General features: G+C 38.9%; 1 protein-coding gene across 3 annotated transcripts in view; it reads left to right on the top strand.

Moving 5' to 3' along the window:
- Positions 1 to 19,507, top strand: part of SETBP1 (SET binding protein 1) — a 390,764-nt gene extending 371,257 nt beyond the window's left edge. For all 3 annotated transcript variants that reach the window (XM_055233550.2, XM_055233568.2, XM_055233558.2), the window contains one exon: positions 14,079 to 19,507. In XM_055233550.2, coding sequence (XP_055089525.1) covers positions 14,079 to 14,698 — 620 coding nt within the window. In that variant the 3' untranslated portion in view covers positions 14,699 to 19,507. The remainder of the gene's footprint in view (positions 1 to 14,078) is intronic.
- The last annotated feature ends 8,014 nt before the right edge of the window (positions 19,508 to 27,521 follow it).

Below are 27,521 nucleotides of genomic sequence, written 5' to 3'. Positions count from 1 at the left end.
AGATTTGCCTCTGCCGCAGAGGAGCTTTAACACTACATGGGAAGGCCGGCCTCCAAAACATGAGATGAGTAAATAGTATTTTTAAATGAATAAATCGAATAACAATCTGAGATACTAACAGAACTATTATTCAGCATTTGGTTGGTCATGAATTTTCAACTAAATGGTACTAAGAGATTTCTCTTTTGGGAAGAGAAGAGTTAAGGTGGACTTCTAAAGATAAACTGAATTAGGTAAGCAGACAGAAGCTAGGAGATAGGAATACAGCATTTATATGGAAATAATGGCAGATGAGTCTGGAAGGGAAATTTGAGATCAGAAGATGGAGTACCCGAAAGTCTAGAATAAGGCAGGGTGACTATTCTGACCGACAATGATAGCAAAATGACAGCCATGGCCCAATTGCTGTCTACGCTTGTGTTTTGGTTGGCCTACAGAAGGTTATAAATTTTAAAAAATTAATTAGCAGTTTATGAACATCAGAAGATTTACATAATAATAAAGATTTCTGGCTTTATGAAACTGTCATTTTTGGGCTCAGATTTCTAACTGGCAACAATTGACTGGAATAGGATAAATTTTCCCCATTAAATGTGCCATAGTCTCTTGTGTTTACCATGCCCTGCCTCCTACCTTTCTTCATAACCCTGACCAGCTTCTCTCAGTACCTTGAATATCTGGCTCCCTACAGGGAGCCATTGAAGGCACTGAACTGGAGCAGAATCAAAACAATGTGCAGGAACAGTTAATCTAGCAGCAATGATGTGTCATCTGCAGTAATATCTTCTGTTATTTAATTATGGAATTTAGGGGGTTGGAAAAGGCCTTTGAGATGGTGAAATTCAGAGAAATTTGGCACTCCAATACAGACAAGAGTATAAAATTAATGAGGAAACCCAGGTTTTATCAGTCTTTTTCTAGCTCCCTGTCTTCTTTGCTTTCTTAAGGAAATATAGCATGAAACTAGCTTTGAAATGAGGCAGCCGTTGCTTCAATTATTGCATTCACAACTTCTGAGATGTGTGCTCTTAGGAAAAAAATACTTGGTTTTCATCTCTGTACTGTAGAGAAACTAAGAGACACTAATCAATGTCCTCAAGTGGTTGTAATCACAATTAAATGAGGAAATACGTGAAATACTGCAACATACACTGTAGGTTTTCAAAAAATGTTAGTTCCTTCCCCTTTGCCTTCATTTGAGGGCAAGAGCAATGTATTCTACTTACCTTGTATGGTGTAAGGTATGATACAAAGCATAGCTGTTAACAAAAATAGTCCTTGAGTTTGTGAATGGTTGAAAGCTACCTCCTCACCCCCACAACTAGTAAAGAGTAAAAGTCCTTTTCCTCCTCTTTCCCCTATCCAGGACACCTAAAGTTTAAGATCTGTTGTTTTAATGTCCATTGGAACTAACTCTGTTAGTTTATTTTATGGAATCAGCTTTTGAAAGGGACATAAGGAAAAACCTCACTTTCCCTCTCTCTTGGAGTGTTTGACCTATTAAAGAACACTCTTCCCCAGGAATTATGTTTTCCTTGATACCTCTTTAAACTAAAAGAGACCAGATAGTCTTCATGAGACAATCAGGAAATGTGAGTTAGTGCTATCAATGGATAGTTTCAAAAGACAGAGAGAAGGAACTGATCGAAGTAATGGAAACTTTTCAGTGGTCCCAGCAATGTGTGTGAACACTCTGTGTGGCCGGGATCCAGGGCTAGCCAGCAACAGAAAAATGACAGGACTCAGAACAAAAGAGAATATGCCTAACACTACCTATAAATTTAGCAGGGATCCATATCAGCCTCCAAGCAGTCTTCCTGGAGTGCCTGGGGATAGTTTTGTTACTCAAAAATTCTCCTCCAGGGGATCTTCTTGTTCTCCAATGCCTGAAGATATTTTGAGAGGACATTTTTTATTCTGAAATCTAGTTTTGTTAGTGCCTACATAGTCACAATCCTGGTCTTTGTCTTATACAAGTTGCCAGAGTTAAGTGATTTGGGCTTTACATATGGAAAGTTCATTTTGTTGTGTAATTAATGGGAAGCAGACTCTGGGAAGCTGATGATCCAGGCTCTTATTTATATGAGAGCATATGTCTGTGTTTTGTTTATGACTCACTCTCCTACTCCACGCATTGTAACTTGGATTTGTTTACACTAACTTTTCCTAGAATCCAAGCCACATGGTGTATGAGCCAATAATTTATGGTCTCTAAAAGGGAAAGATGATGAATGAGCTTTTTCTTCTTAAATTGTCAAATCTTAAATTGAGGAGGGAGTGTTTGCCGTCTTGAGTCTGTTCAAGCTTATACTTGAAAAAAAGAAAAAGTTAAAGCAATTTTTTTCAAAAAACTCCTAGTATAGCACTCAGAATGTGAATGTATATATATTTGCCAAGAGAGCATATGACCCTTCTCCCATAATAAACCATTATGATTCTGATTCACATGCTTGGCAATGAAAAGACCATTCATGGTGGAGGCTATACATGTGCTGGGGCAAGGGAATATACGGGAAACCTCTGTCTCTGTACCTTTAGTTTAATTTGGCTATGAATCTAAAACTGCTCTAAAAAAGTCTATTTAAAAACAACAAAAAAGACCATTCCTTCCCCCGCTTCTCTCTCTCCCTCTAATGTATAATATGTACATGTGTTCCTTTTCCAGGGGACCCGTCATTTCAGTCAATCTTAACATTCTTAAATATCCTTAATGTCCTTAAATGTTCAAGCTGGTTTTCTTAGTGACTCTTAATAAATTCCAAACTTGCTTTAGTCCATGTTTTTGTCATTGAAACTCCACTTCTCTTATGGAATGAAGTTTAGGTGTTGGTCTATATTTCACAGTACTTGGTTCTGAGAGACTTTTCAGTTAATGGTGCTCTGAACGGAGTAGGGAACAGCTGAAATATGTGAGGACCTAATTTAATTGACAGTGATTTGAATCTCCAAAAACATCCTTTCATGCCTCAAACACAGACTTTACAAAATAGATCGTAAGTGCTGTTCAAGTCAAGTCACATAGATTGATTTCAAGTAAGTCAGCTAGACTCTGCTGCTCACTAGGGGGAAGGCACAACATTCCATGCCCCGTACAGTGCTGGCACAAACTGGGCCTGAATCAATGTTTATTCCAAGCATTAATAAGAAGGGCTAAGACATGGTCCTTGTCCCTTAGGAAAAATACAATTTAAGAAGAGCGTTAATATAGATTAATCCCATAATCATAACAGAGGACAGACTAAGTGAAGTGCCATCAGAGAGATACAGGCAACATAGAGAGGAGCAAACAGATGAATGCTGAAATGAGAGTCCATGGATGGCTTTTAGGAAGACAACTTAATTGGACTTTTAAAGAATGGGTGGAATATACAAAGATATGAAGTGTTCATAAAAAGCTTTAAGACTGAATTATAAACTGAATTCCAGTGGAAATTTGGGAGCACTGGAACAATGCCTGGTATTGCTCTGTGTTATTTTATTTTTTTTCCCACTAGGGCAAAAGAGTTGCCTCTGGATAAAAGAAAAATGCAAGACTTTTTTCCCTATTCAAAATCAGATGTAATATCCTCTCTGACACTTACAGAAATAATAGAGTTGGGCACATACACCTGTAGGCTATGCAAAATTATTGTTTCTGTGGTTCATCCATCATCTACTAACCAGACAGACATGAGAAAGTCAAAAGCAATTGGCGTAAATTGCTTGTTGTTTTTAGGGAGAATACAAAGATAGTTAATTTTGTAAATTGACATCTTTTTCTTTAAAAACTTCAATAAAGAAAAAATGATAGCATGGCTTTTAGTCACTTGAATCCAGCCCAGAGGTAGTTAAAAGGACAGGCGTTAACTTTTAGAGTATTCGAGCCCCTTAAAAATTCCTAAAAATCTGAGAACTCTGAGAAAACAAAATTAAGTTTCAAAATTTTCACAACAGACTAGAATATTAATTCACAAAGTTAATAAAATTAAACTTTGCAGATTTAAATAGAAGGCTTGCATTTAAGCTTAACACCCAATTCCACATAGCCTTGGCCAGTGTTGGTAGCTGTTTATATGAAAGTGTTTAAGGGAGTTAATTGAGCTTCCATTTAACATGAGCCAACAGTAGAATGTTGTTGGGGGAAAAAATGCAGTTTTTAAAAAATGTAGCTTTTTTTAATATAAATGTGGTGCCTTGATCACAGAAAATAATCAAACCAATTTTTCTGTACTAATCACTTCATATCTAGAAAATCAGTTCAATTCTAGGCACTAAAATCTCAGATCAACTTTAGCAGATGATATAAACTCCAGAGAATGATCAAAATGAAACATTTGTTTTGATCTAGAATTCATCTGATAGGAAACACAGATGAAGGATTTGAGGATGTCTTACCTAGAGCACAGAAATCTTGGAGGTATATGACTTTTATAGAATTATATTTATTGAGAAGCAAGGGTCCTTTCAAGAAATTGAGGAATTTGTCTGGAGACACAGAACTGAGGGGTGATAAGCTAAGATAAGAACCTCATTCTTCTAATGTCCTGGTCAATATGTTTTCCATCAGATTGCCAAGTATGCTAGCTAATACATAAACAAATGCAGTTACTATTAAGACCAGGAAAAAAACAAAACAGAGATACTTACCGTTATATGTAATTCTTGAAGTTCTAGCATGGTCAACAGGACTTATTTTATCTGAGCCTAAATATTTAAAATATGGAAATTTTCCTATGTTCATGTTTGTTATATGGTTCTTTGTTCTTCCCTGTATTTTGTTTTCAAAGTTTTAAAGAGACAAAGAAAATGTCTCACAATCAGGTAGGAACATGCATGCACAATAGTTGGGGTATTATATAAGAGATGCTATTTATGGTTAAGGATAAAGTGATACCACATTTGAGAGGAAAGAAGAAAGAAATATAAAGAGCCCTTTGAGAGGGTGCAACCACCCCCACTGTGTGACCAACTGGCATGCTGTGAGACTCAACAGATGTAGCTTCAAACTTTTTGGCGTTAACTACATTTCTATCCAGCCTTCCATGTTGTCTCATCAGTGTGTTGGGACTTGATCCATATTACAACAAACAAAAGCCAAAGTTGAATGAAACAGAGGACGGCTAAATGCCCTTGTATTTCTCAGTTTACCAATGCTGCCATTCCCAATTCACTCCTTACCAAAAGCCTAGGAAGCTACTATTTTTTTTTTTTTTGAGATGGAGTCTCGCTCTGTTGTCCAGGCTGGAGTACAGTGGCACAATCTTGGCTCACTGCACCCTCTGCCTCCTGGGTTCAAGTGATTTATCCCCTCAGCCTCCCCAGTAGCTGGGATTGCAGGCATGCACCACCACACCCGGCTACTTTTTGTATTTTTAGTAGAGACGGGGTTTCACCATGTTGGCCAGACTGGTCTCAAACTCCTGACCTCGTAATCCACCCACCTCAGCCTCCCAAAGTGCTGGGATTACAGGCGTGAGCCACCGCGCCCGGCTGACTATTTATAAGTGGCTTACAAATAAATAGCACCTCCAGAAAATCCCCCAGACTTAAAAGACTCCTCTGTTCATCCATGGTGGGCAACCCCTTGTGATGAATATTCATGGTGCACCTTACAGGGAGCTATAATCTCATCTTTTGCTGGTTCTCTTATTTCTGAGGTCTCTCTTTTGCCCAGTTTTTTCAGGACTGCCAAAATCTGGCTTGCCCTCCTTAGAAGTCCCTTGAGCAACCTAGCAATGTTTTTACTCAGGTTAGATTATCTCTGGAATGAGTCACCACTGTCATTATCTGTCCAAAGTCCCAGGTGGCTTATCTAACCCGTGGGCCCATGAAATAACTGGAGTTATTTCCTTGTGGTCAGAGAAGCCAATAGACCAGGACCTGTATATTGCCTAATCAAATAAAGAATGTCAGCATTAAATCCCATTCAAGGAGCTCTCCATGTATAGGGCACCCCTCACTGCCATGGAATTGCATGCGACTCAGTTAAAGGTGTTCTGGGGAATATAAAGATGAATGCTCTCCAGGATTTGGGCTCCAGGAGTTTACAGTCTGAAAAAATCTAGCAGGAAATATTAATCAAACATCTACTATGACACAGGAACTGTGTTCTTTGTTTTGAAGGGTATGAAAAAGGACAACACATGCTGTCTTCAAGAAGCTTTAATGCTTCGTAGGCCATAGAAAGTTAAGATCTTTGAGGATTAAATACCAAGTGAGTGAATAAACTCTTGAGGAGTTTTTTAAAAAAGAAAGGACAACTTTAAAGCAGTGGGCTCTAGATTTTTGATCATACAGTGATATTAGTAACATAACTTTGAATAGTCACACCATTTAAATACATACTAAAAATAAGTGCTATCTTTTTCTTAAATACAAACTTTAACAGGATGAGATAAACTTGAAATATATTCTTAAAATAATTTTAAATTTCATTTTACCAATTATTAATGAAACAAAAATATTTTTGTTGCTATCAAAATCTTATACTGATTTAAGTATTTTTAATAGTGTTTTAAGGAGGGCCAAGCAATTGAGTTTGTATACTTGTTTTTGAAAATCTTGTTTTTTTTAAGCACTTGTGATAAGTAATTTAAAGTTATCATTCTGAATTCAGTTTGTTTCAATACTTGTTGTTAGTAGATGTTGTAGGATAAAGAATATTTCACATACACATAGATTCAAAAGAATAAAGTACATGTTGACTGTGCTTAAATCAGTACTATTTTTTTCCAATCTCATCTATCAGTTAAACAAGATTTTTGTTGAAACTTGGCAAACCATCCTCTTTATTAACAATTAGATGGTCCATTTTTTTTTAGTCCAACTCTTCATTCAAAAGTAGTTCTGTTTACAAGGTATTCAAATTTGCAGATTAAAGGGATTTTATAGGTTATATTATTTTCAGCAACAAAATTGCCAAATGGTGGAAACATTTGCAATAAATTTCCAAAACTGCTGCTCTTTCTATAGCATGAGTTTCTTTCAAAAGCAGTTACTTTCTGGCCCAGTTTACTTTAAAGGGACATTAAGTGTTTTGTTTTGTAATATCTGCAGGGTAACATTACTGACAGCCCATTGACAGCCTAGAAGAGTTAAGAAAATTTGGAACACTTGCCTTTTTGTACAAGAAAATTGCCAAATTCATCTTTGAAAATGGCAACTTATGTATACAGTTTGGTGTGAAATAACCAACAGAACAATGTGTGGTATATAAAATATTGTATAGGTCTTCTTCATCTCATTACAAAGTATTTTGAATTTTTTTTCTGTTGAAAAGTCTTGCTTTTCTAAAATTACCATGTGGGCTGGCCTGCTATGAATTTAAAATATGGGACACTGACAGCACCCTGAAAACCACTAACCAGTGAGATCCCCCGTCAACCCCTTGAATGCACATGGCCTCTCCTCCTCCCAGGAATATCATGCCCAAGTGTGACAGGTGACCTGTCATCTGATGGGCAGTGCAAGTAAGGGCATGGCTGGAGTTCCATTTATTAAGCATTAGAATTATTTAGGTAAAATATAAATAATGTAAATACAAATTATTAATGTGTTCTTTCTGCAGCCCAGTAAATTGTCTGGCTTCCTCTGGAGGGAATGTGCACCCCACTTGGGAAGCTGCTGGTTTAATTTAGAGAGGCAGAGAGGAGGTGAACAGTGTGGGCAAGGTGGCAGGGGCAGGAGAGCGTTAGGCCGATTTCTAAATCCAACACCCTTCCTAAGAAGATTAGAGAGCTGCCCTGGGGCACTAACTGTTTGGTGGCCTAGCCCACTTCAGAGCTCACACACATAAACATGCTCACACCTACATACCCCACTGCTTCACCTCTCCATCAGCCAGTCTGCGCACCTCTCCTCCTACCTTGTCCCAAGAAAAAATGTGAAATAGGAACAACACAGACCAGAGTCCTTCAAGCCACTGCAACTGAGATAAAAAGTTATTTCACAATAAACCCTTAAGAATAAGTTGTTATTTGAATAGTCAAGCAGTTACTATGCTTTAAACAAGCTAGTCATGTTTTCAAAGAAACCCCAAAGTATGTTAAGATGATATTAAGAACAGAATGAAAACACCATCATATTATGACAAATCCCCCACATCTGCTAACTCTTAATTCTAAATTACTGCTTTAAACTTAGCAGTCCTCTAGCACTTGTGTTGATAACAAGCAGCAACTCAGATGCCCCCTACCTTGCAGAGGCCTCACCAGCAGAGGCAACTTGCCATCTTTTTCAAAAGAGCTTTTAAGGCCAGGACCGTAGAAGGTTAATTTAAATTCTAAGGATGGAAGAAGAAAGTTTGCATGCCAAGGTAGGTTGCCTCATTCTCCCCATTAAAAATAAAAAGCAGCATTAGGAAAATAAGAGGCCATTACCAAGGCAAGCAGAAGTACAAAGTAAAATAAATAAATAAAATACAGAATTTACATTGGAGAACATGAGACAATTGAATGCCATTGAGCTTGTATTTGCTGACCACATAGTATGCACCAGATCAGGTACTGCTGTATCAATGGGCCTGTACTGGGAACTCTGGAAGTAGAGAAAAAAAGATGTGGCCTTTGCCTTCAGAGAATCTTCTAACATGTATCAGCACACAGAGCGATTCATACTGCAACTCTCCGCCTTGATTGAAGCACAAGATATTCCAGCGCTATCTGTCCTTAAATGCACCCCAACTCCAGGCAGTTCAGCCTTCCTCAACATCTTTCCACCTCCCCTTAGGAACATTCAAACAACAAGAAAAACTCTAAGGAATCTAGAAGTAAATTTGCCTCCCTCCACAATCCACCCAAAACTTTCTTGTAAAATAGGATGTGTCTTGTACATGGGCAAAGTACAGTCTACAAACATGAGTATCTATTTCTTGGGAATATTCTATATAACTAAGCCTTGTTAGCCTTTGGCTGAGGGGGCCTACTATATGTACAAATTCTGCATCCAAAAAACAGTGCTAAGTCCATTCTCTAGTTACCATAAACGACTTGACAAAATCAACAGAATGCTGATGAGCCAATCTTCTGATAATGGGAGTGAAAAGATAGAATGCCTAGATCTGGACCAAAACCAGCTCAACCATTTGCATGGCAATTTCAAATATAGATAGGGTCTGAAAGAAAATTTGTATTGCTGAGTTATGAAGAAATGAATTTTCATTTTGCCTGGGCCACTCAATAATTATTCTTTAAAACTAAGAAAGAGCAGGCAAGATATAGGACAATTATAGGAAGGAGAGCAAATATGGAATCAATCTTGCAGCAAGAGCCCAGAAATGACTGTCCAATAGTGAAACAATTTGAAGAGAGAAAAATCTGTAAACATTTAGAGGGACAGTGAAATCATAAGCAATAAGGGGAAAGATTTGTGAATATCAAACCCTGCCAAGTCTGAAGTTCTCCTCCCCCCACACTAAGATTTTAGAATTATTCGATTAAATAAATGTTTTAGAAAGCCACCCCACATTTGGGGGTGCAATTAATAATGAGTATAGAAAAGAATTACGGCAAACTAAATATAGAAGGGAACTTCCAAGAGCATCTGGTTCAGCCATCCAATGTAACAGATGAAGAAACAGAGATGGAGGGGTTAAGGGGTTTATCTCAGTTCACCTTGTTTTCCAGCTTCTTCTACACAGAATCATTTCTACTCTACCATACTCTGCTATTATTCACACAGAGGAATAACAAATCTGAACTGAAAGTTTGGATAACAAGCATAAAGGAAAAATAAATAAAATTCAGATGTTTGGTAGATGTGAAAAACCCTAAAGATTATAATGTGCAAAAGAAAGAGGGATACTAAGTCATAATGCCTGATGCCATCAATGGAGATTGGCTCATGGCATATATTTATTTATGCAGTTGGTGAAAGCATAAAACAAAGAGAACTCATTCATGTTTCTGTGCCATTAAAACAGGCGGGCAGCTACAAGCTAAGCCTTCTAGGGAGATGGTGGATGCATGACCTTCACTGAGAACATCTCCTCTTATTCTTCAAAAAATATTTAGGTGAAATAAAGCCCCAAAAAGGGTGAAAAATTAGAGCACTGTCCAGCCCTAAGATTTTAAGATGTTTTATTGCCACTTATTTATAATTTTTAACATTGTGTTATCGAAAATGTCAGACATATACCAAAGTAGACAGAATAGCATTAATAAACCTCATGTACCCATCAATATCAACTTCAGCTTCAACAACATCAACTTACAGTCAATCTTGTTTCATCAATACTTCCGCTTACCTCCTCCCTTCCTTAGTATTTTAAAGTGAATCCCAGATGATAGTATGTGATTTCATCTATTAATATTTTAGTATGCATTTCTAAAAGATAGGTACTCAAAAAGCATAATCACAATGCAAATATCACACCTATGGAAATTAACAGTAGTTACATAATATCATGAAATGCCCATTGTCCAAATTTCCATTTATTTCATGATCTCTTTTAACAGTTTGTTCCAATTGTCATCCAAATAAGGTCCTTTATCTCTTTAGTCTTTTTTGATGCACAGTTTCATCTTCCCCCTGCCCTGCGATTTATTTGTTGAAGACACCAGGTTGTTTGCCTAGAGTCTCCCACGGTCCACAATTTACTGAATGAATCCCTGTGTGTCTTCTGTCCTCTGTAGTTCAAGGTAGTTAGTTCTAGATCTGTGCTGCCCCACAGGGCAGCCACTAGCCACACTATAGCTATTTAAATGAAAATTAGGTGATATTAAAAATTCAGTTAGTCACACCAGCCACATTTCAAGTGCTCAGTAGCCACAAGTGGCTAGTGGCTACCTATGGGGCAGCACACACATAGAGAACGTTTTCACCATCTCAGAAAACTCTCTTGGACAGCCCTACTCTAGTGGCTTAATAAAACTCTATGAGGTTGCCCTGGGGGGAAGTAGATGTTGAGTAGTAGGTGAGTCATCCACCAAATGTTTGACTCACAGTTGATCTCCTACACAGCAGTCACTTTAAACCTCCACAACTGGACTCTGAAGATAAAATAAAAGTTCAAGAAGTATGTGTGTTTTTAAAGTTATGTAAGTAGTATACTTAAACATGTTTTTGTGATTTCCTTTTTTACTCAACTCTTTAAATGAGATTCAACCATGTTGATATATTTATATGTCGTTTATTCATTTTAATCGATGTATAATATTGCATTATTTTATGTATCACAGTTGATTAATTAGATCGTTTTCAGTTTTCTGTATCATACACTGAGCTTCAAGGAACATCCTTATATGACTTTTGCCTCCTGTTATATATGAGTAAAGCAGGCAAGCTTGACATGAAATTGCTGGGACATTGAATGTGTACATCTTCAACTCTAACAGTTATTGCCCAATCACTCTCCAAAATGATTATAACAATTTACACTCCCACCAACAGTATATGAGTGTTCCTAGTTTCTTACATCATTACCAATACTAGGTAGATTCAGATTTTTAATTTTTACCAACATGAGCTCATATATATATGCAACAAAAGGATTAAAACAAGCATAGAAAAGAAAGGGAAAGGAATGGAGAAGGGAGCCATGACTTAGCTCAATCTATAATGTTTTCTTATTTAAAAAATGACGAAAAGTTAACATTTGCTAAATGTGAATGGTGGGCACAAAAGAGTTGGTTATGTCATTTTTTAGGATTGTTTGGTAGATTTACGCTATCAGAATTAATTTTTATTTCATAATCCTTTTTAATGCAAAGACTTAATAAATTATTCAGCACATGTTTTTGAATATGGAATTATCTGCTAGGTTTCTGTTTTTTATTTTGGTTTGGAGATTTTGTTTTTGGAGTTTGTCTACTTATTTATTTTGGCATTTCACTTTAAAAAGACAACACATAGAGCGACAATCCATTGGTTATATCTTCCCCAAATGACCTGCAGCTCATGGAGTATTTCCATCAAGCTTAACTCGGTCAAATACAGTATTGCCAACTAATTGATTTACTTTATACTTCTATGCTATATTACATGTCAGCAAGGTGATTTACTTTATTCTTTCATGCTATTTTATATAATATATCACATAGCATTTGCTTCCTCTATGGCTGATATAAACTAAGGAGAGGGCAAACTGTAAATGAAACCTTTGCTTAGAATAGTGTCAAGTTTTGTGGAATATTACTACTGACTAGTTGCCATTGACTCCTAAACTATGTGGACAAGGCAAATTATCTGTCACTGACATGAAGGTGGGCTAAGTTTTAGTATCACTATATTTGCAATGATCACTTTAAAAATCCAAACTAGAACTCTTCTAGGGAATACGACTACAAGGCCTGATTAGACTGATTTGTCAGTCCAGAAACAATTCTTAAATCTCTTTTATATACAAGGCACCCTGCTAGGCCCTTTGAGGGACATAAAGACAGACAGGCATTGGTTCTTGCCTCTGATAACTTACAACCAGGCAACCTTTTTCTTTTACAAAACTAACTACAAAAATTTTATTTTTATAGTCAGAAGCTCACTCTGGCTTTGTTCTATTTTGATCTTTATAACTTATTTTAAAGATCATTCAGTAGTTATTCATTGCTCGGTCAGTCTTACTGACCTTTGGCCAAAAGCAGTAACATTTTGACCTGGCCCGTGGGACTCAGCTCTTTCCACTCCATGAAGCTGGGGGTGTAAATAACTTCAAATAAAACCCTCCTAGCAATCTGTGCTGGGCACAGCATGAGAGAGAAATGGGACAAAGCAGAGGAAAGAATCAAGTGGGAGTACCCAAGAATAAGTGAGAATGGTATCCATGTTTTAAGCATCTTTTTTCCTCCTCTCTCAAGATATTTATTCTGCTTCTCTATTAGTAGGTACAAAAAAAAATAATGGGAGGAAACAACAAACCAAAATGATAAAATGCAACACACTTCCCTCTATGTGTAGGTCTTCCACATGGGCTCCTTTCGGGTTGAACATGCAGCGTAAATCATTGCGGCAAAGAACTCAGTGAAGACACGCTTCTTATGTTTATAAACAGCCAGGGGGAGTGGCCACCTTGAAGGTGGAGCCATGGAGTCTGTGTGAGTGTATGTGCCCGTTTGTGTGTGTGTGTGTGCATGTGCACACAGGTATCACACATGTGCCTGCTCATGAACAACACAAGGAGAAAGAATGATCTACAGGAGGAATGGTTGGCTATATCTTAAAGCCATTCATGGTTTATGGTGTCTGAACTTCAAAACTAAGCAGTTCTGAAGGCCATTTAGTGGCGGCAGTGCAGGACTTCCTGAGACAAGAAGTTCGGCTCATAACTTCAGGTGCAGCTGACCAACAGGACATGAAAAGAGCTCTTTGCAAATGCAAGGCTAGTAGGGGTAGTGTAAATGATTCAGAAACACCTGGCTGATACTTCCCTTGAGGTTCCCAGAGGATGAACTGGTTATGAAGGACCTGGTTAACTGAATGCCAGCAGGGAACTTGACTAGTCCAGAACACTGGGGGAAAAGCATAGCGAGATGATGCCATGATAACTAGAGTGCTCCAGGAAATAAGCCTCCCTGTGTCGGTGGAGAAGGGTTAGGAATAAAATGGTTCAGTTACATATTCTTATTCTTGATCAGGCCAAGGAATCTCTTCTATGAGATTGATAGTACATCTGCTTGATATGGAGGCCCACGTGCCTTTTTATTCATCTAACACCTACAAAAAGAGAAAGTCTAATCCTGTGCTAAATTGAATCAAATCAAATGTCAAAAAGGTGAATAAAAAATTACCTATATAAGAGAAATAATGGGAAGATTTATATTGTGATTCTGCCATTGAGTCTCACGGCTCTAAGCCAGTTTACCTCCACAGTATGAGCCTCAGTTTCCACATCTTTACAACGGAAACAACAATATTTCACATAATTGTTGGGAAGACTGAAATAATGTAAACAGAAGTACTTTGCATGCACAATGAATATTTGAGAAATGTTTGTTTTTGTTTTAATAAAGAAAAAGGAATAATGCATCTTGGGCATGGAGACATACCCGTAGCATTAATTCTCCATAATCTTTATAGCCAAGTAGAATGCTAGCTGTCAGTGAAGAGGCTGGGTTGAAGGCAACTTGCATCCTGTGCTCAATTTCTTGTCTCTTCCCCTCCTGCAGTCGGCTCCTCCCTGAAGAAGAGGTTCAAGCGGCGGGAGATCGAAGCCATCCAGTGCGAAGTGCGGAAGATGTGCAACTACACCAAGATCCTGTCCACCAAGAAGAACCTGGACCACGTGAACAAGATCCTGAAGGCCAAGCGGCTGCAGAGACAATCAAAAACAGGCAACAACTTCGTGAAGAAGAGGCGCGGGCGTCCCAGGAAGCAGCCCACCCAGTTCGATGAGGACTCCAGAGACCAAATGCCGGTGCTGGAAAAATGCATCGACCTGCCCAGCAAAAGGGGCCAGAAGCCCAGCCTGAGCCCCCTGGTGCTGGAGCCTGCCGCAAGCCAAGACACCATCATGGCCACCATCGAGGCGGTCATTCACATGGCCCGGGAGGCGCCGCCCCTGCCCCCGCCACCGCCGCCGCCCCTGCCGCCACCGCCGCCACCACCCCTACCCCCGCCACCCCCTCTACCCAAGACCCCCCGAGGCGGAAAGAGGAAACACAAACCGCAGGCCCCCGCTCAGCCCCCGCAGCAGCCGCCCCCGCAGCAGCCCCTTCCCCAGGAAGAGGAGGTGAAAGCCAAAAGGCAGAGGAAGTCCCGAGGGAGTGAGAGCGAGGTCCTTCCCTAGGGCGGGTCTGGGCGTCTGCACCTGGGGCCTAGGGAACTGACACGTGGAAAGCGCAGTGAGCCGGAGCGGGGGCGGCATCCCCCGCTGCAGGGACACCCACGCCCTTCTCTCCAGAAGCCGGGCAGGCAGAATCCGGCCAGACGACGGGGCTGAGCCATCAGGAGCTCTTGGGAAAGCAAAGCAGGGAGACACCTTCAGAAGAAGCTTGTCTGAGCTTCACCGCAGCTCCCACCACGCGGCGCTTCAGTACGGCTGGATCCTCCGCAGGCGAGCGGAAGGCCCCCAGGAGGAGCAGGCTGGTGGCGCTCTCCTGACCTCCCGCTGCCAAGGTGCGCCCTCGACTCCCGATTTCATTTGCTGGCCAGGAAAATCGAAAGGGAAACACCCTCAATTAGGAAACATTCCAAGGGGAGAAAAGCTGCAAATTGCTCAACTGGCATTGCTGTAACCCGTTCCATTTAATTGGTTTTTATTTCTTTTGATTTTCAAGCTCTGCTAAGCTTTGGGGTACCAACGTCATCTTCAGGTGACCTGAATCTTTCCCTTAACCGTACAGTTTCTCAGATGGAATTGTGTGATCAGAAGGTGGAATTCTAGTGATAGGCGACCTTAGACCCGCATTCATGTTCTGTGTGCCTCTTCTATTGCACATACACTGATTTTTAGCATTGTCTATTCCTGTTTTTCCTTTGCCCATTGTACTTCCATATATCTTTTCATTAACTTACTTGCTGCCTTTTTTTTTTCTTGGTACACATTTAAATAATGTAACCCTTAACCTGTGCTGTAAAGTTCACCCTTGGCATGCTGTTCCAAGAACCTGGCTTTGAATCCCAATCGTTGTGAAACATACTCAGCATTGATAAAACCTTTTTAATAAGTGACGCAGAGCAGCCAAGGATATGTTGACCCAGATGTCAACCAGGCTATTTTTATACTTAAAACATGTCAGCAGAGCATAGGCAGAATAAAATGGTTTTAATACCCCACAGCAAATAGAATAACTGACAAGCCACCAAAAACTGAAACCCCAGACCCACCAGAAAGACAAGTGTCTAGCAATGCCTTGGTACCTGATCTTTTTCATTCAAATAATTGTCATAGGTTGTTCAAAAAAAAAAAAAAAGGAAACAAAAACACAATAGAAGTCCATTATCCCTTGATAATTATTTCTTAAAAGCAAATGGGAGTAAGTGTTCTTATCTGGAAAAATAAATAAATAAAATGCTCAAAGGGTATCACCACTTCAATTATATCAAGCCACCTTGGACAAAGTATCCAAATTGTGGTTGCCTTAATAAACTAAAACATTATTGTACATAATGTAATTATAAATCTATCAGTCTGCATGGATGCAAACTGTGTGTGACAAATCGTCTTTTAAATGGTCAATTTCAGCTGTACATTTCTCATCCAAGTTGTACTCTAGCCATTGGTTTAGTGTGGACAGATATTCCATCTCTATTATCCATTTCCACAGCCCGAATAAAATATGTTAAGCAGGCTCAGAATGAATATGAAGAATTCCATTTCCGTAGATGTTTTCTAAAAGTCAGATTGTGGAAATTTCAAATAAGTATTTTCAATTTCCTCCCTCACTCCCCCTTACCTTCCCCAAGACATCAAACACCTGGCATGGTAGATTATAGAAAGAGACACTGAGAGAGAGAATTAAATTTTCTAATGTGAATTAGAATATCTGGTTTACCTCCAAATTAAGTTTCTTTACAGGAAGTTGGGACCAGCTGGAAATTGTATTATCATTTCAGAACACAATATTACTTCCTTAGAGAGAGATGGATTTTTGTTGGCAACATAAAAGAATAAGTGATGGGGTATCTATGTGAGTAAATTTTTAAATTCCAAGTTAATATGCTTGCAAACATTACTGCTGCATTATGGCACCAAGAGTTGGTTGAAATTACCCACATAGTCATACTCCTGTGCTCTGTCACCATGGACTTCACATCATTCGCTGCCCACTAGTTCAATCGCATTTAATCCTGGCAATATGTAAGTTTAAAGGACTGCATTCCCCTCTACTTTAAAGCTTTTATCCTAGATACTCAGTTTGTGACCTTGGTTGACCTTTGGCATTTCACACAAGTTGAACAGCAAAATCAAAGCAGCCATTTTTAATTCGTCATTCCCAAGCCCTGTCTGAGTGGTTCCAAAGTCACCTGAGAGGAAGGTTTAAATTAGCCCCTCTCACCCCACCATTGCTATAAAACAGCAACGATTTTCATTCCAATTCAGCCATAAAGAGGTTTCTCTTCTTACTGGGTTTTGAAATCTTTTCTTTTTTTCTTTTGTTTGCCCTTCTTCCTTCCTGTGTTGTACTATCTCTCCAACCACGTCTATAAGCAGACTCAATCTTCTTGCAGAGGAAGATGAGCTGGCACTCTGCAAACTTCTTTAATAAGGACCCAAAGTTTAATTGACATTAACCTCTAGTAGGTGAGAAATTCCAAAAAAGCTTTGGGGTACATTAGAATTTCCAAAGCTCTGAAAGATATTTCAGGAGATTTAACAGCAGAGTTGCAACTTACACGTGAATTCTGGTCTATAGTGGTCATGTGAGTTAAATTCAAATCCTCTACTTGTATGACCCTAGGAATAGACTGGAATACTGCAGAGGACCAAAGCTGAGGCATGCTAAACAGCCATTTGGAGGTGGAAGCAAGTTCAGTCACCTACTCAGCTTCCTCTCTCCACCACCAAGTTCCTCCCTCAGTATCACAGTATTTTTTTCTTCTGCTTTTCATTAACCTAACTCATCTCATCAGTACAACCATTTCCTTATTCTCTAACTACCCCCAATTCCTTTAGCCTCTCCCGACCTGTCCAAACTCAGCTCAGCCGTGGGCCAATGCAGCTTACAGACGATTGCAGAGTTAGGAAGAAAACCCAGCTCTCCCGACCCTGATCGTGGAGGTCTCTGGCCCCCCAACACTGCCTTCTGGGGCTGCGTTTTTTTTTTTTTTTTTGAGAAGAGTTCTTTTGGGATACATGGTGCTCCACATACAGCTTCACAAAATAATTATAAGAGAAACCCCTTGATTTTTATTTCTTTTTCTTTTGTTTTCTGGATTACCTGACTTCAGTAAGCAGATGCAGACCCACTTGTAAGGAGTCTGGTTAGTGATGAGAAAAGGATGAAATCTAGATACAAAAGCCTCCTTGAAGGTGATGATGGATCTTTAATCCACTTGACTAAGTGTCTGGAAGAGCTACTTGCTCTTCCACCCCTCATCTCAAATGAGAGGAGCAGAAGTTTAACTTCCTCAAATAGCCCAGCTCTGGCTAAAACCCAAAGAAGAAAGGTCAAAGGAAAGGAAAGCATGTCAGGGGCTGGTTTGTGACTTGGCAGGACCAGGAATCAGCAGCCACTGACAGCCCAGAGAAGGTGACTAAGGGCTGGCAGAAGATTAGCATGTTAATTTGGCTGCTGTCCGGAGTAGGAGGCCATGTTCAGTGGCAGTCAGAATTTGTGTTCTGCACATTGCTGGGTCTATAAATATGATAAGCAAGTGGTGACAGAATTATAGTATAAGGTGATGTACTACATGCAGATCATAAAGGATTTGGTTTTAAGACTTAAGTAGAAAATCCCTCTCCTAGCTTATTATCCAACAATATTCAGATAATGAGCTTTTGGAGAATATTTTTTTCCTATCACTAGAAAGATTTACCTGGGAACTGTCTAAAGTCTATACACATATTTCCAAAGCCTTTAAATACCAACTGCAGCATGGAGAGAGAGGGGTGGCAGAAGCTGAAATGCCTCAAAAGCCATTTAAGTGTTACGTTGCAGGATTTTCAGTCCTTCTCGTTATGTAAAAGTAGATAAATATAGACGTTATTCTCAACACTACCCTATAGTATCACAGTGGTCCAAATGCCAGAGCTTACAGATAATGTCATCACAGTGCCTAGAAACTCGAACTGTAATATACCGTAGCATTTTCTTGGTGTTTCTTAAAGTTTCTTTCCACAATACAAGGTCCTCTCTGCCTCTTGTTTCTTGGAGAGTTCACCCCACTGATGAGTCTTCCTTCCCTGTTGGACTCAGTCATTTGGGGAACAGTCTTAGAAGCACATATCAACCAAGGAAGAAACTTCCTGGATATCTATTGCCCACTTGCCCAGGTCTAATAAACACTAAAGGGGGGAAATTGAAAGGAGCTGCCAACTGGTCAACGTGGAAGGGCAGTTCCACCCTAGATTGGTGTCTTTCTTTTTCTTCCTTTTTTTAAAAAAAATCTATTTCTTAAATAATAATAAATGCACATGATGTGTTAAATATGTACATATATATTTCAAAAGAAAAAAATGGGGCACAAGATTGTCTTACAAGTCGTGCTGGCTAATTTTTAGTTTGTATTCATAAGTGGTTTTTAAAAGCCTTTTTTAAAGTGTAATTTGCATGTTCTACTTTGATTGTATGTAAACATATTTTAGAACAAAAAATGTATTTGTATTTTATTGAATATAGAGGCAAGAAAATTGTACATTGTTTGAAATGTTCTTTTTGTAACAGTTTTTATTCATAAAGCATTTTTGTACATTTAAAATGAACATGGACTTGCTGTTATTTGAGGCGTAGATACATCTAGCATGCTTACTGTCATGCTGCTCCATGGTCTTAGATGTTGGGTTTTAAACATTTTTTTCTAAAAGAAAGCTCAGTCTTTTTCGCTACCAGATCAGGTTAGCACAGTATAGAGCACTTAACTATTAAAAAAAAAAAGTTAATCCTATTCATATGTTATTCATTGTGTGAAATTAAAGACATTCAATTCAGTCTAACATGAGTTGTGAATTCTTTTGTTTTATTTTCCATCTGGTTTACATCACTAAGGAGTTTAATAGCATTTGAGGGTCTTTGCTCACACCAACTGGATACAGAATCATTGAGAAATTTTAACAAGCGTCTCTCTTTTGTATGATACTGGGAAGTACATTCTGAGTAAGAGTTGAGTCTGATTTACTGGGTTACTGTTCACAGAGTATTGCACTAACTGGCCACCAAGCCAGGGCTGATTCATAGAACCAGTTAGGCCTCTGCTGAAAGCAATCAAAGGGTACTGTAGGATGTTGAAGACCCACCCTGTCCTAAATTTTTAGAAGAGCATTACAGATAGGGATTAAGCTTTCTTACTAAATATCCCATGATGTCAGACATCTGAAGGAAGGATCCCTGGCTGCACTTAAGGTTTTACTGGAGTGACAGGAGGGGCTACTTAATAAATGACAGACAGTTACTGATTACCTACCCAGTGCCTATGCTGAGCGTCCTTGCTCTAAAGGGACTTACTAGGCCTCCATTTGAAAAATGAAACTAGCAATTTGAAGCTGAATATGGCCAGCTGTGAAAGAGTGATGGGGTCTCAAAAGAAAGGTGGAGACTTTACTGCTTTCCTGCCTGTTTTTTCTACCCATTCTGTTCCAGTTTTTAGTTTGTATTTATAAGTGAGTTTTAAAAGCCTGTTTTAAGCACTTTGCACATTATACTTTAATTGTATGTGAACATACAGGCATTTATATATTTTCTGCCTTCTTTCTTTGTCTTACCTTTGGACGTGTGTCTTCCAAAAGCCAACAAGATAGTCAGGAAATGTTATGAGCTGCTCCCCATTCCTAGCCATCAATATGACCCAGCATAACAACCACTGTGACTTTTGGTATTTGCAGCACCTGCAGTAGAATTATAGACGTCAATGGAAGTCTTCAGGAGTAGAGTATTAGGGAGCCGTTGCAGAAGGAGTGAAGCACTCCTACCTCAGCTTGTCTCCTGAGACTCAAGAGAATTTGGTCAGCAACCTCTAGTAGAATAGGACTTGCCTTCTTTCTCCTCTCCTCCTCCCACTATCTTGCACTGAACTAGGACAATTTAAAGCATTCTGTAGTCATCATTCTAACTTGGGCTCATTAATTCCATTGATATTTCTGAAATCGGCAATGACTTCCGAGAGTGGCCCTAATCTCTTCCTACCAGCTTCTCATGCAGGGACAAAGCTGTTGCCTAGGAATGGATTGGCTCAACTCTAAAGTTTTTAATCAGTCCATAGCGGAGCAATGTGCTGACAAAGATTCTCAGGAAAGTTGGATGTATCCACACATATGGCTGGTGCAAATCTCAGTCTACAAATTGATGGGTGGGAGGAATATGTACTTTTTAATTTTTCTCCAGCTCAATTTTTATTAATTCGGTAAGGCTCCATTCCACCAACATAGAGCAGAGTCTTACTTGCAGAGCGAGGGAATCGTTTTTCTAATCCGAAGGGGAAGGAAGGAGGGATCCTGGAAAGCCTGGCTCCAACTTTCTTCCAAATTGTTTCTCTGTGCCCAATTCCTTTCTATTTCCCAAGTTTCTAGATATTTGAAGCCAGAAAGAAAGTATTTTTCATGTTTTCCCTGCTTTCTGCTGTCAGAAACATGCCCTGAGGGGATAAGCACAAACCAACCTCGCTGCCTGTGCTGGGGAGAGGCAACTACTAGAATAGTGAGGATGCTGGAAATCAGTTGCCATGTGGAAAAATTTAACCTGTCACACATGCAATAGGGAGTGAGGACAATGGGATGCGCAGGGCTAAAGGATTTGCCCACAGTCGTAAAAAGACTCTTTACAGGTCAGATGAAATAACGAATGGCTATGAAAGGGAGTGGGTAGGTGCAAAACAGTGGTGTGTGCATTTCCGTTCCTTATTACTAACACTTTCACTTTTATGGAAATGCCAATACCCAGTTTTAAATCGTTATAAAGCATGGTAATACACTTTTCTAAAGTGTCATAAGGGCTTTCATTTTGGATTAATTAAAGAAAAAACTAGTTCCAAAGTGTTACATTCACATATGGGAAGATTGGGAAGTAACAAATGATAAGTGTTAAAACCTCAAAAGAGTTGGAAACTATACATCCTCTCCTTATAAAAAGCTTGATATTTTAAAGCTTAATTCTCTACTTTTTAGGGGACCACACTGGAATAAGGGTCAAGTGACATGGAATATATTCCTGCTTGGTCACTAAAGACTCTGTATCCAAGAGCAAAAGTTATTTGAGTCTCATCTGCCTACTTTATAAGATGGGAGGTTAAACTGTCAATGGTGTCTCCAATGTTCTTCAAGTCTAAAATCTCTGATTCTGTCATCTTTGTACCTTCCCAACAGAACCTATCTTTGATTTCCAACTTTATTTCCACCATTGTGTAAAGCCAGCAATACAATGTGGTAGTATGAAAGAAGTTAATGAAAAAAATAGAATGAGGACATACAGTTTAATCTTTCCTTTCTTCTTCCCTCCCTTCATTCCTTCCTCCCTTCTTTCCTTCCCTGCTTGCACATTGCCAGGTACCAAAGATGGAAGAATGAGCAAGAAAGACAAGACCTCGTTGAATTTTATTCAAGCAAACATTCCTAGATAATGAATATTCTCTATATGTTCTCTGCCTATCCAAATTCTACCTACTTTTAAGGTTTAATTCCAACTTCACCTTCTCCAGGAAATCTTATGACCACAGTCCAGAAACACCTCTTTATCTCTTGTACCACTCATTTGGTAACTGCTCTTAATAATTCCACATATGACAGAGTATAATTGTCATATAAGGTTGCACCAATTGCTCCCTGCACAAAGGGACTTGGCTGAAAAAATCAGGGCTAAAATCCAGCCTGTACTTATCTTGCCAAGATCTGCTCCCTTGGTGTGGTGTCCACCCTGAGTGGGCATCTTTTTCTCATTTTCACAAAATTTCTTTTGTGAGAAAAGAACCCTTTAAAAAAAATTCAAGATCTACTGTGTGTCTTTGTAAAGCAGAATAAACTCCTAGCAGAATGGTATCTGCCTCTCCTTCCCACTCAAACCGTCCATGCTGCCCTTGCCTCAAGACCTCAATAGCCACTCACAAATCCAGGAAATCCTACCACCACCATTATAGTCAGCAATACTCCATACTCTAGAAGACTCCAGAATCCATTTCCAAACTTAACAATTGCCCCAGCTGTCTGCCAGGAAAAGTGGGAAGAAAATAATGACACCAGAAGACAGCCCTGAACAAATGAGTCAGTTAGGTTCAATGGCACATCCTAGTGAGTACAGTTTACTAAGATGCTGGCACCTGACACCTCACAAAGTCTTCAATTTTTCAAAGACTTTTAAAATTTTTATTTTTACATAAATACAGAGTCACAGGAGGTTGCTAAAGAATATACTGAGTCCTATGCAAGTGTCTCCCAACTCTCCGCATCCCATGCCAATGTCCCACACAGCCACAGTACAATATAAAAATCAAAACATTGATATTAGCACAATCCATAGAGCTTATTCAGATTTCACCAGATGTACATGATTTCATTTATGTGTGTGTATTTGTGAGTGTGGTTGTATGTGTAGAGATCTGTGCAATTTTGTCACATGTATAGCCTTGTGAAACAGCCACCAGAGTCAAGATATTCAATTGCACCGTAGCTGCAGAGCTTTCCCTGTGACAATCTCCCTTTGAGTTCCCCTCACCATCCTTAACCCCTAGCAACCACGAATGCCTGCTCTATCTCTACAATTTTGTTATTTCAAGATCATACATATTGCATAATGGAATCATGCAATATGTATCCTTTTAAAAATAAAGTCTATTTTTAGAAAAGTTTTAGATTTAGAAAAAGTTGTGAAGATAGTACAGAGAGTTCCCATGAACCCTGCACCTAGTTTCCTTTAGTATTAACTTCGTACAATAGTGTGGTACATTTGTTACAATTAATGAAACAATATCATTACATCATTATTAATAATGTCCACACTATATTCAGATGCCCTTAGTTTTTAGCCAATGTCCTTTTTTAGTGTCCACCCAGGATACCATATTTTATTTAATCCTCATGCCTCCTTAGGCTTCTCTCAGCTATATCAGTTTTTCAGACTTTCCATATTTGTGATGTCCTTAACAGTTTTGAGGAACACTGGTCAGATATTTTGTTGAATATCCCACCATTGGGTTTGCCTGATGATTTTCTCGCTATTAGAATGGGGTCATATGTTTTGGGGAGGAAGACCACAAAGGTGTGATTGTCCTCACTTCCTATCAGGGGTACCTACTATCAATATGATGCATCATTGTTGATGTTAACCTTGATCACCTGGCTGAGGTAGTATCTGCTCAGTTTATCCACTGTAAAGTTACTCTTCTTTTCTCTTTTTTCTTTTTTTAAGAGATGGGGTATTACTCTGTTGCCCAGGGTAGAGGACAGTGGTGCAATCATAGCTCACTGCAGCCTTAAACTCCTGTGCTCAAGTGATGCTTCTGCCTCAGCCTCCCAAGTAGCTGGGATTACAGGTGTGCACCAACACACCTGGCTAAATTTTTTTAGTTTTTGTAGAAACAAGAGCTGGCTGTTCTACAACAGGAGCCCAGGCTGGTCTTGAATTTCTGGCCTCAAGCAATCCTCCCACTTCGGCCTCCCAAATCACTGAGACTACAGGTATGTGCCACTGCACCCGGCACTCTCCATTTTGAAACTGTATTCTTTGGAAGGAAGTCACTTTATGGAGCCCACACTTAAGAAATGTGGAGTTATGCACCACCTCCTCAAGGTCTGCATTTATACATAAATTATTTGGAATTCTTATGCACAGGAGATTTGGGTTTTTAACACTTTTGATTTTGAAATAATTTTAGACTTACAGAGAAGATGCAAAAACAGTACAGAATTCTATTTAATGCCTCACCCAGCTTCCTCTGATGTTAACATCTTATATAACCATAGTACAATGATCAAAACTAAGAAGTTAACTGCGGTACAATACTATTAGCCTCACTGCAGACTGCATTTCACCAGTTTTTCCAATTATGTCATTTTGAAAACATTTTGAGAAATATTAAGTTGTAGTAAAATACACATAACATAAAATTTATCATCTTAACCATTTTAGTGTATAGTTCAGTAGTGTTAATTATATTCACTGGAGATTGTGTAACCAATCTCCAGAACTTTTTCATCTTGCAAAACTGAAACTCTATACCCATGAAACAACTCCCCATCTCCCCATCTCCCCAGCCCCTAGAAACCACAATTTTCTCCTTCTGTCTCCATGAGTTTGACTACTCCGGATACCTCAGATAAGTAGAATCATACAATATTTGTCCTTTAGGAGGCTTGTCTCTTATCCTCCATTTATTCGTTTACTTGATGATTTATTTATATTGGTATAGACTCATGGACACCTGTTTTATATTTTGGGTTATATTCCAACACTATTTTGTTGCTCAACTTAGTAGAGCTATGGCCATTGAAAGCTGTTTCTGTGGATTCCTGTGTCCCTTTGACATACTCCCATCATTATGGTGGGGTTTTTAGTTTTATTTGTTTTGTTTTACTTTCTCATACCAAAGGAGCATCATTTTGTGTGTATGCTGGGACAGTCCTAGAATTAGTCATTTCTCTAAGAGCTCTGGTTCCTTTTATGGGAGAAGAGTGTTAGAAACCAAGTTCTGAGTGCCAGGTATGCTTGTTGCCACTGGGGTATTATTGCTTCTAGGCCCTCTCAGCTGACACAGCAAGGAAATACATGTGTGTATACTACCTCATGTATATTCACCACAAATCTATGAATATTTATAGATGTATTCATTTCTATCTATGTTATAAATATGAGTCTAAACTGCCACCTCTAACTGTAATCTATTACCCCATGGATCATTCTAGCCTCCTCCATTTGCTTAGCTATAATCTCTCACTTGATAATGAAAAACGCAAATCTTACCATCTGCCATTTATTTAATTAAGTGTTTAATTCCAGTATAGCAGTATCAGAACAGTTGACACATATCTATCCTTTTCTTACTTAGCATAATTTCTTGAGGTTCCCCCAACTTGTTGTGGGTACCCATAGTTGGTTTCTTTTTATTATTGAGTAGTATTCCATACCATGGCCGTACCAGGGTTTGTTTGACTCTTCATTCATTCAAGGACATTTGGGTAGTATTGATTTTGGAGCTATTTTAAATAAAGCTCCTATGAACATTCATATACAAGGCCTTATGGGAAAATAAAATTTTATTTCCCTGGAAAATTTCCCCTAACTGTAATTTCTGGGCTATGTGTTAAGTCCATTTTTAGTTTTGAAGGGAACTGCCAAACTATTCTCCAGAGTAGTTATACCATCTTACATTCCCACCAGCAATGTACGAATGATCCAGCTTCTCTGCATCCTCATCAGTATTTGATGTAAATACTATTATTTATCTTAATCATTCTGATAGATATGTAGCTGCCTTAGTCCATTCAGGTGGCTATTACAAAATAGCACAAACTGGATGATTTATAAATAACATTCATTTCTCACAGTTCTTGGGCCTGGTAAGTCCAAGATCAAGACACTAGCTGATTCATTGTCTGGTAAAGGCCCCACTTTCCAGTTCATAGATGGTGTCTTCTTGCTGTATCCTCATGTGGCGGAAGGGGGAAATGGGCCTCCTTTATAAGGACACTCATTCTACTCATAAGGGCTCCACCCTTATGACCTAATCTCTTCCCAAAAGGCCCCTCCTCCTAAAGCCATCATCTTGGGGGTTAGGATTTTAACATATAAATTTGCAGGGGAAACACAACCATTTGCACCATAGTAGTAGTAATAACTCATATAGTTTAAATTTGCATTTCGATAATGGCCAATGATGCTGAACAAGTTCTCATGCAGTTTTTTTCTTTGTTTTGTTTTTTGCCATTAATACAACCTCTACAGTGAAATGTTTTGGCATATATTTCACTCATTTTCTAATAGGATTGTTTGATTTTGAAATACTGCTTTTGATAGTTTTTTATATATGCTAAATATAAAGCTTTTGTTGTACATGTGACTTGCAAATGTTTTTTTCAGTCTGTAATTTGTCTTTCCATTTACATTTTAAGTCAAAAAGTACCCCCTGAAACATTGATGTTACTCACATTTTAGTGTGAGAGTCAGAACAGGGTTATCACGATAAAGTGAATTGTTTTTGAAATACACACCTATAAAGGGCATAGCTGGGATTAGAACTCAGTACATTCATAGTCAAATACTTTTCTACAATGCAAAGTAATCTTGGTAACATCTCATGTGATCATTCGTTTCCTTTTCTTGATGCCAAAGAGCTTTTCAATTAATAATAGACTGTGATTTTGGAAGGAACCTTAGAAAGCTTACAGCTGAAGTCCCTCAGTTTATAATGGAAAAAACTGAAGCACAAGGACATAAAGTGAACCTGCACTACTCACATGCCTTATCAATTATCAGTGGCTCCCAGGCTAGAGTCTGAGGCCTGGACTCCCCATCTGATTCTTTTCCTACTCTACCATATTTCTCAGTATTCCCCAAATCCTACCATGTCCAGCATGCCCTTAGGGAAGGAAAACAATAATGAGTTAGGAGATTAGAAAGGAGCTCTTTACCTTGGAGAGAGTGAAGGAAAGTGAAGAAGTGCAGCAGAAAGCAAATGGCACCAAAAGAAGTGATATGGGCATGTGGTCACCAAGGAGAACCTTAGAGATTTCTTCAGTAAGAGTTCAAGGGGACTGCCAATGCCTTGTGAACGTCATCGCTGTACCCCAAGACAGATTTGTTATTTATTTCCCTGAAACATTTGTGACAATCATAATAGAGCCTGTATTTTCAGGCCTAATAGTTTACTATCACCTTGACTCAAACTTCTAAAATATACTTATTCCTCAGTTCAGCAATTTATGCCCATACTTTCCATTGTACCCTTTATCACCACCACCATCTCTCTCTCACCTTCCCACACACATCCAGGCAAACACCCATCTAGATCCAGGCTGGGGTAGAGTAGGG

The sequence above is a fragment of the Symphalangus syndactylus genome, chromosome 1 (assembly GCF_028878055.3).
Source record: "Symphalangus syndactylus isolate Jambi chromosome 1, NHGRI_mSymSyn1-v2.1_pri, whole genome shotgun sequence".
NCBI classification, from domain to species: domain Eukaryota; kingdom Metazoa; phylum Chordata; class Mammalia; order Primates; family Hylobatidae; genus Symphalangus; species Symphalangus syndactylus.
Note: the sequence above shows the minus strand (reverse complement) of the source record. Positions and strands in the feature narration are given on the sequence as shown.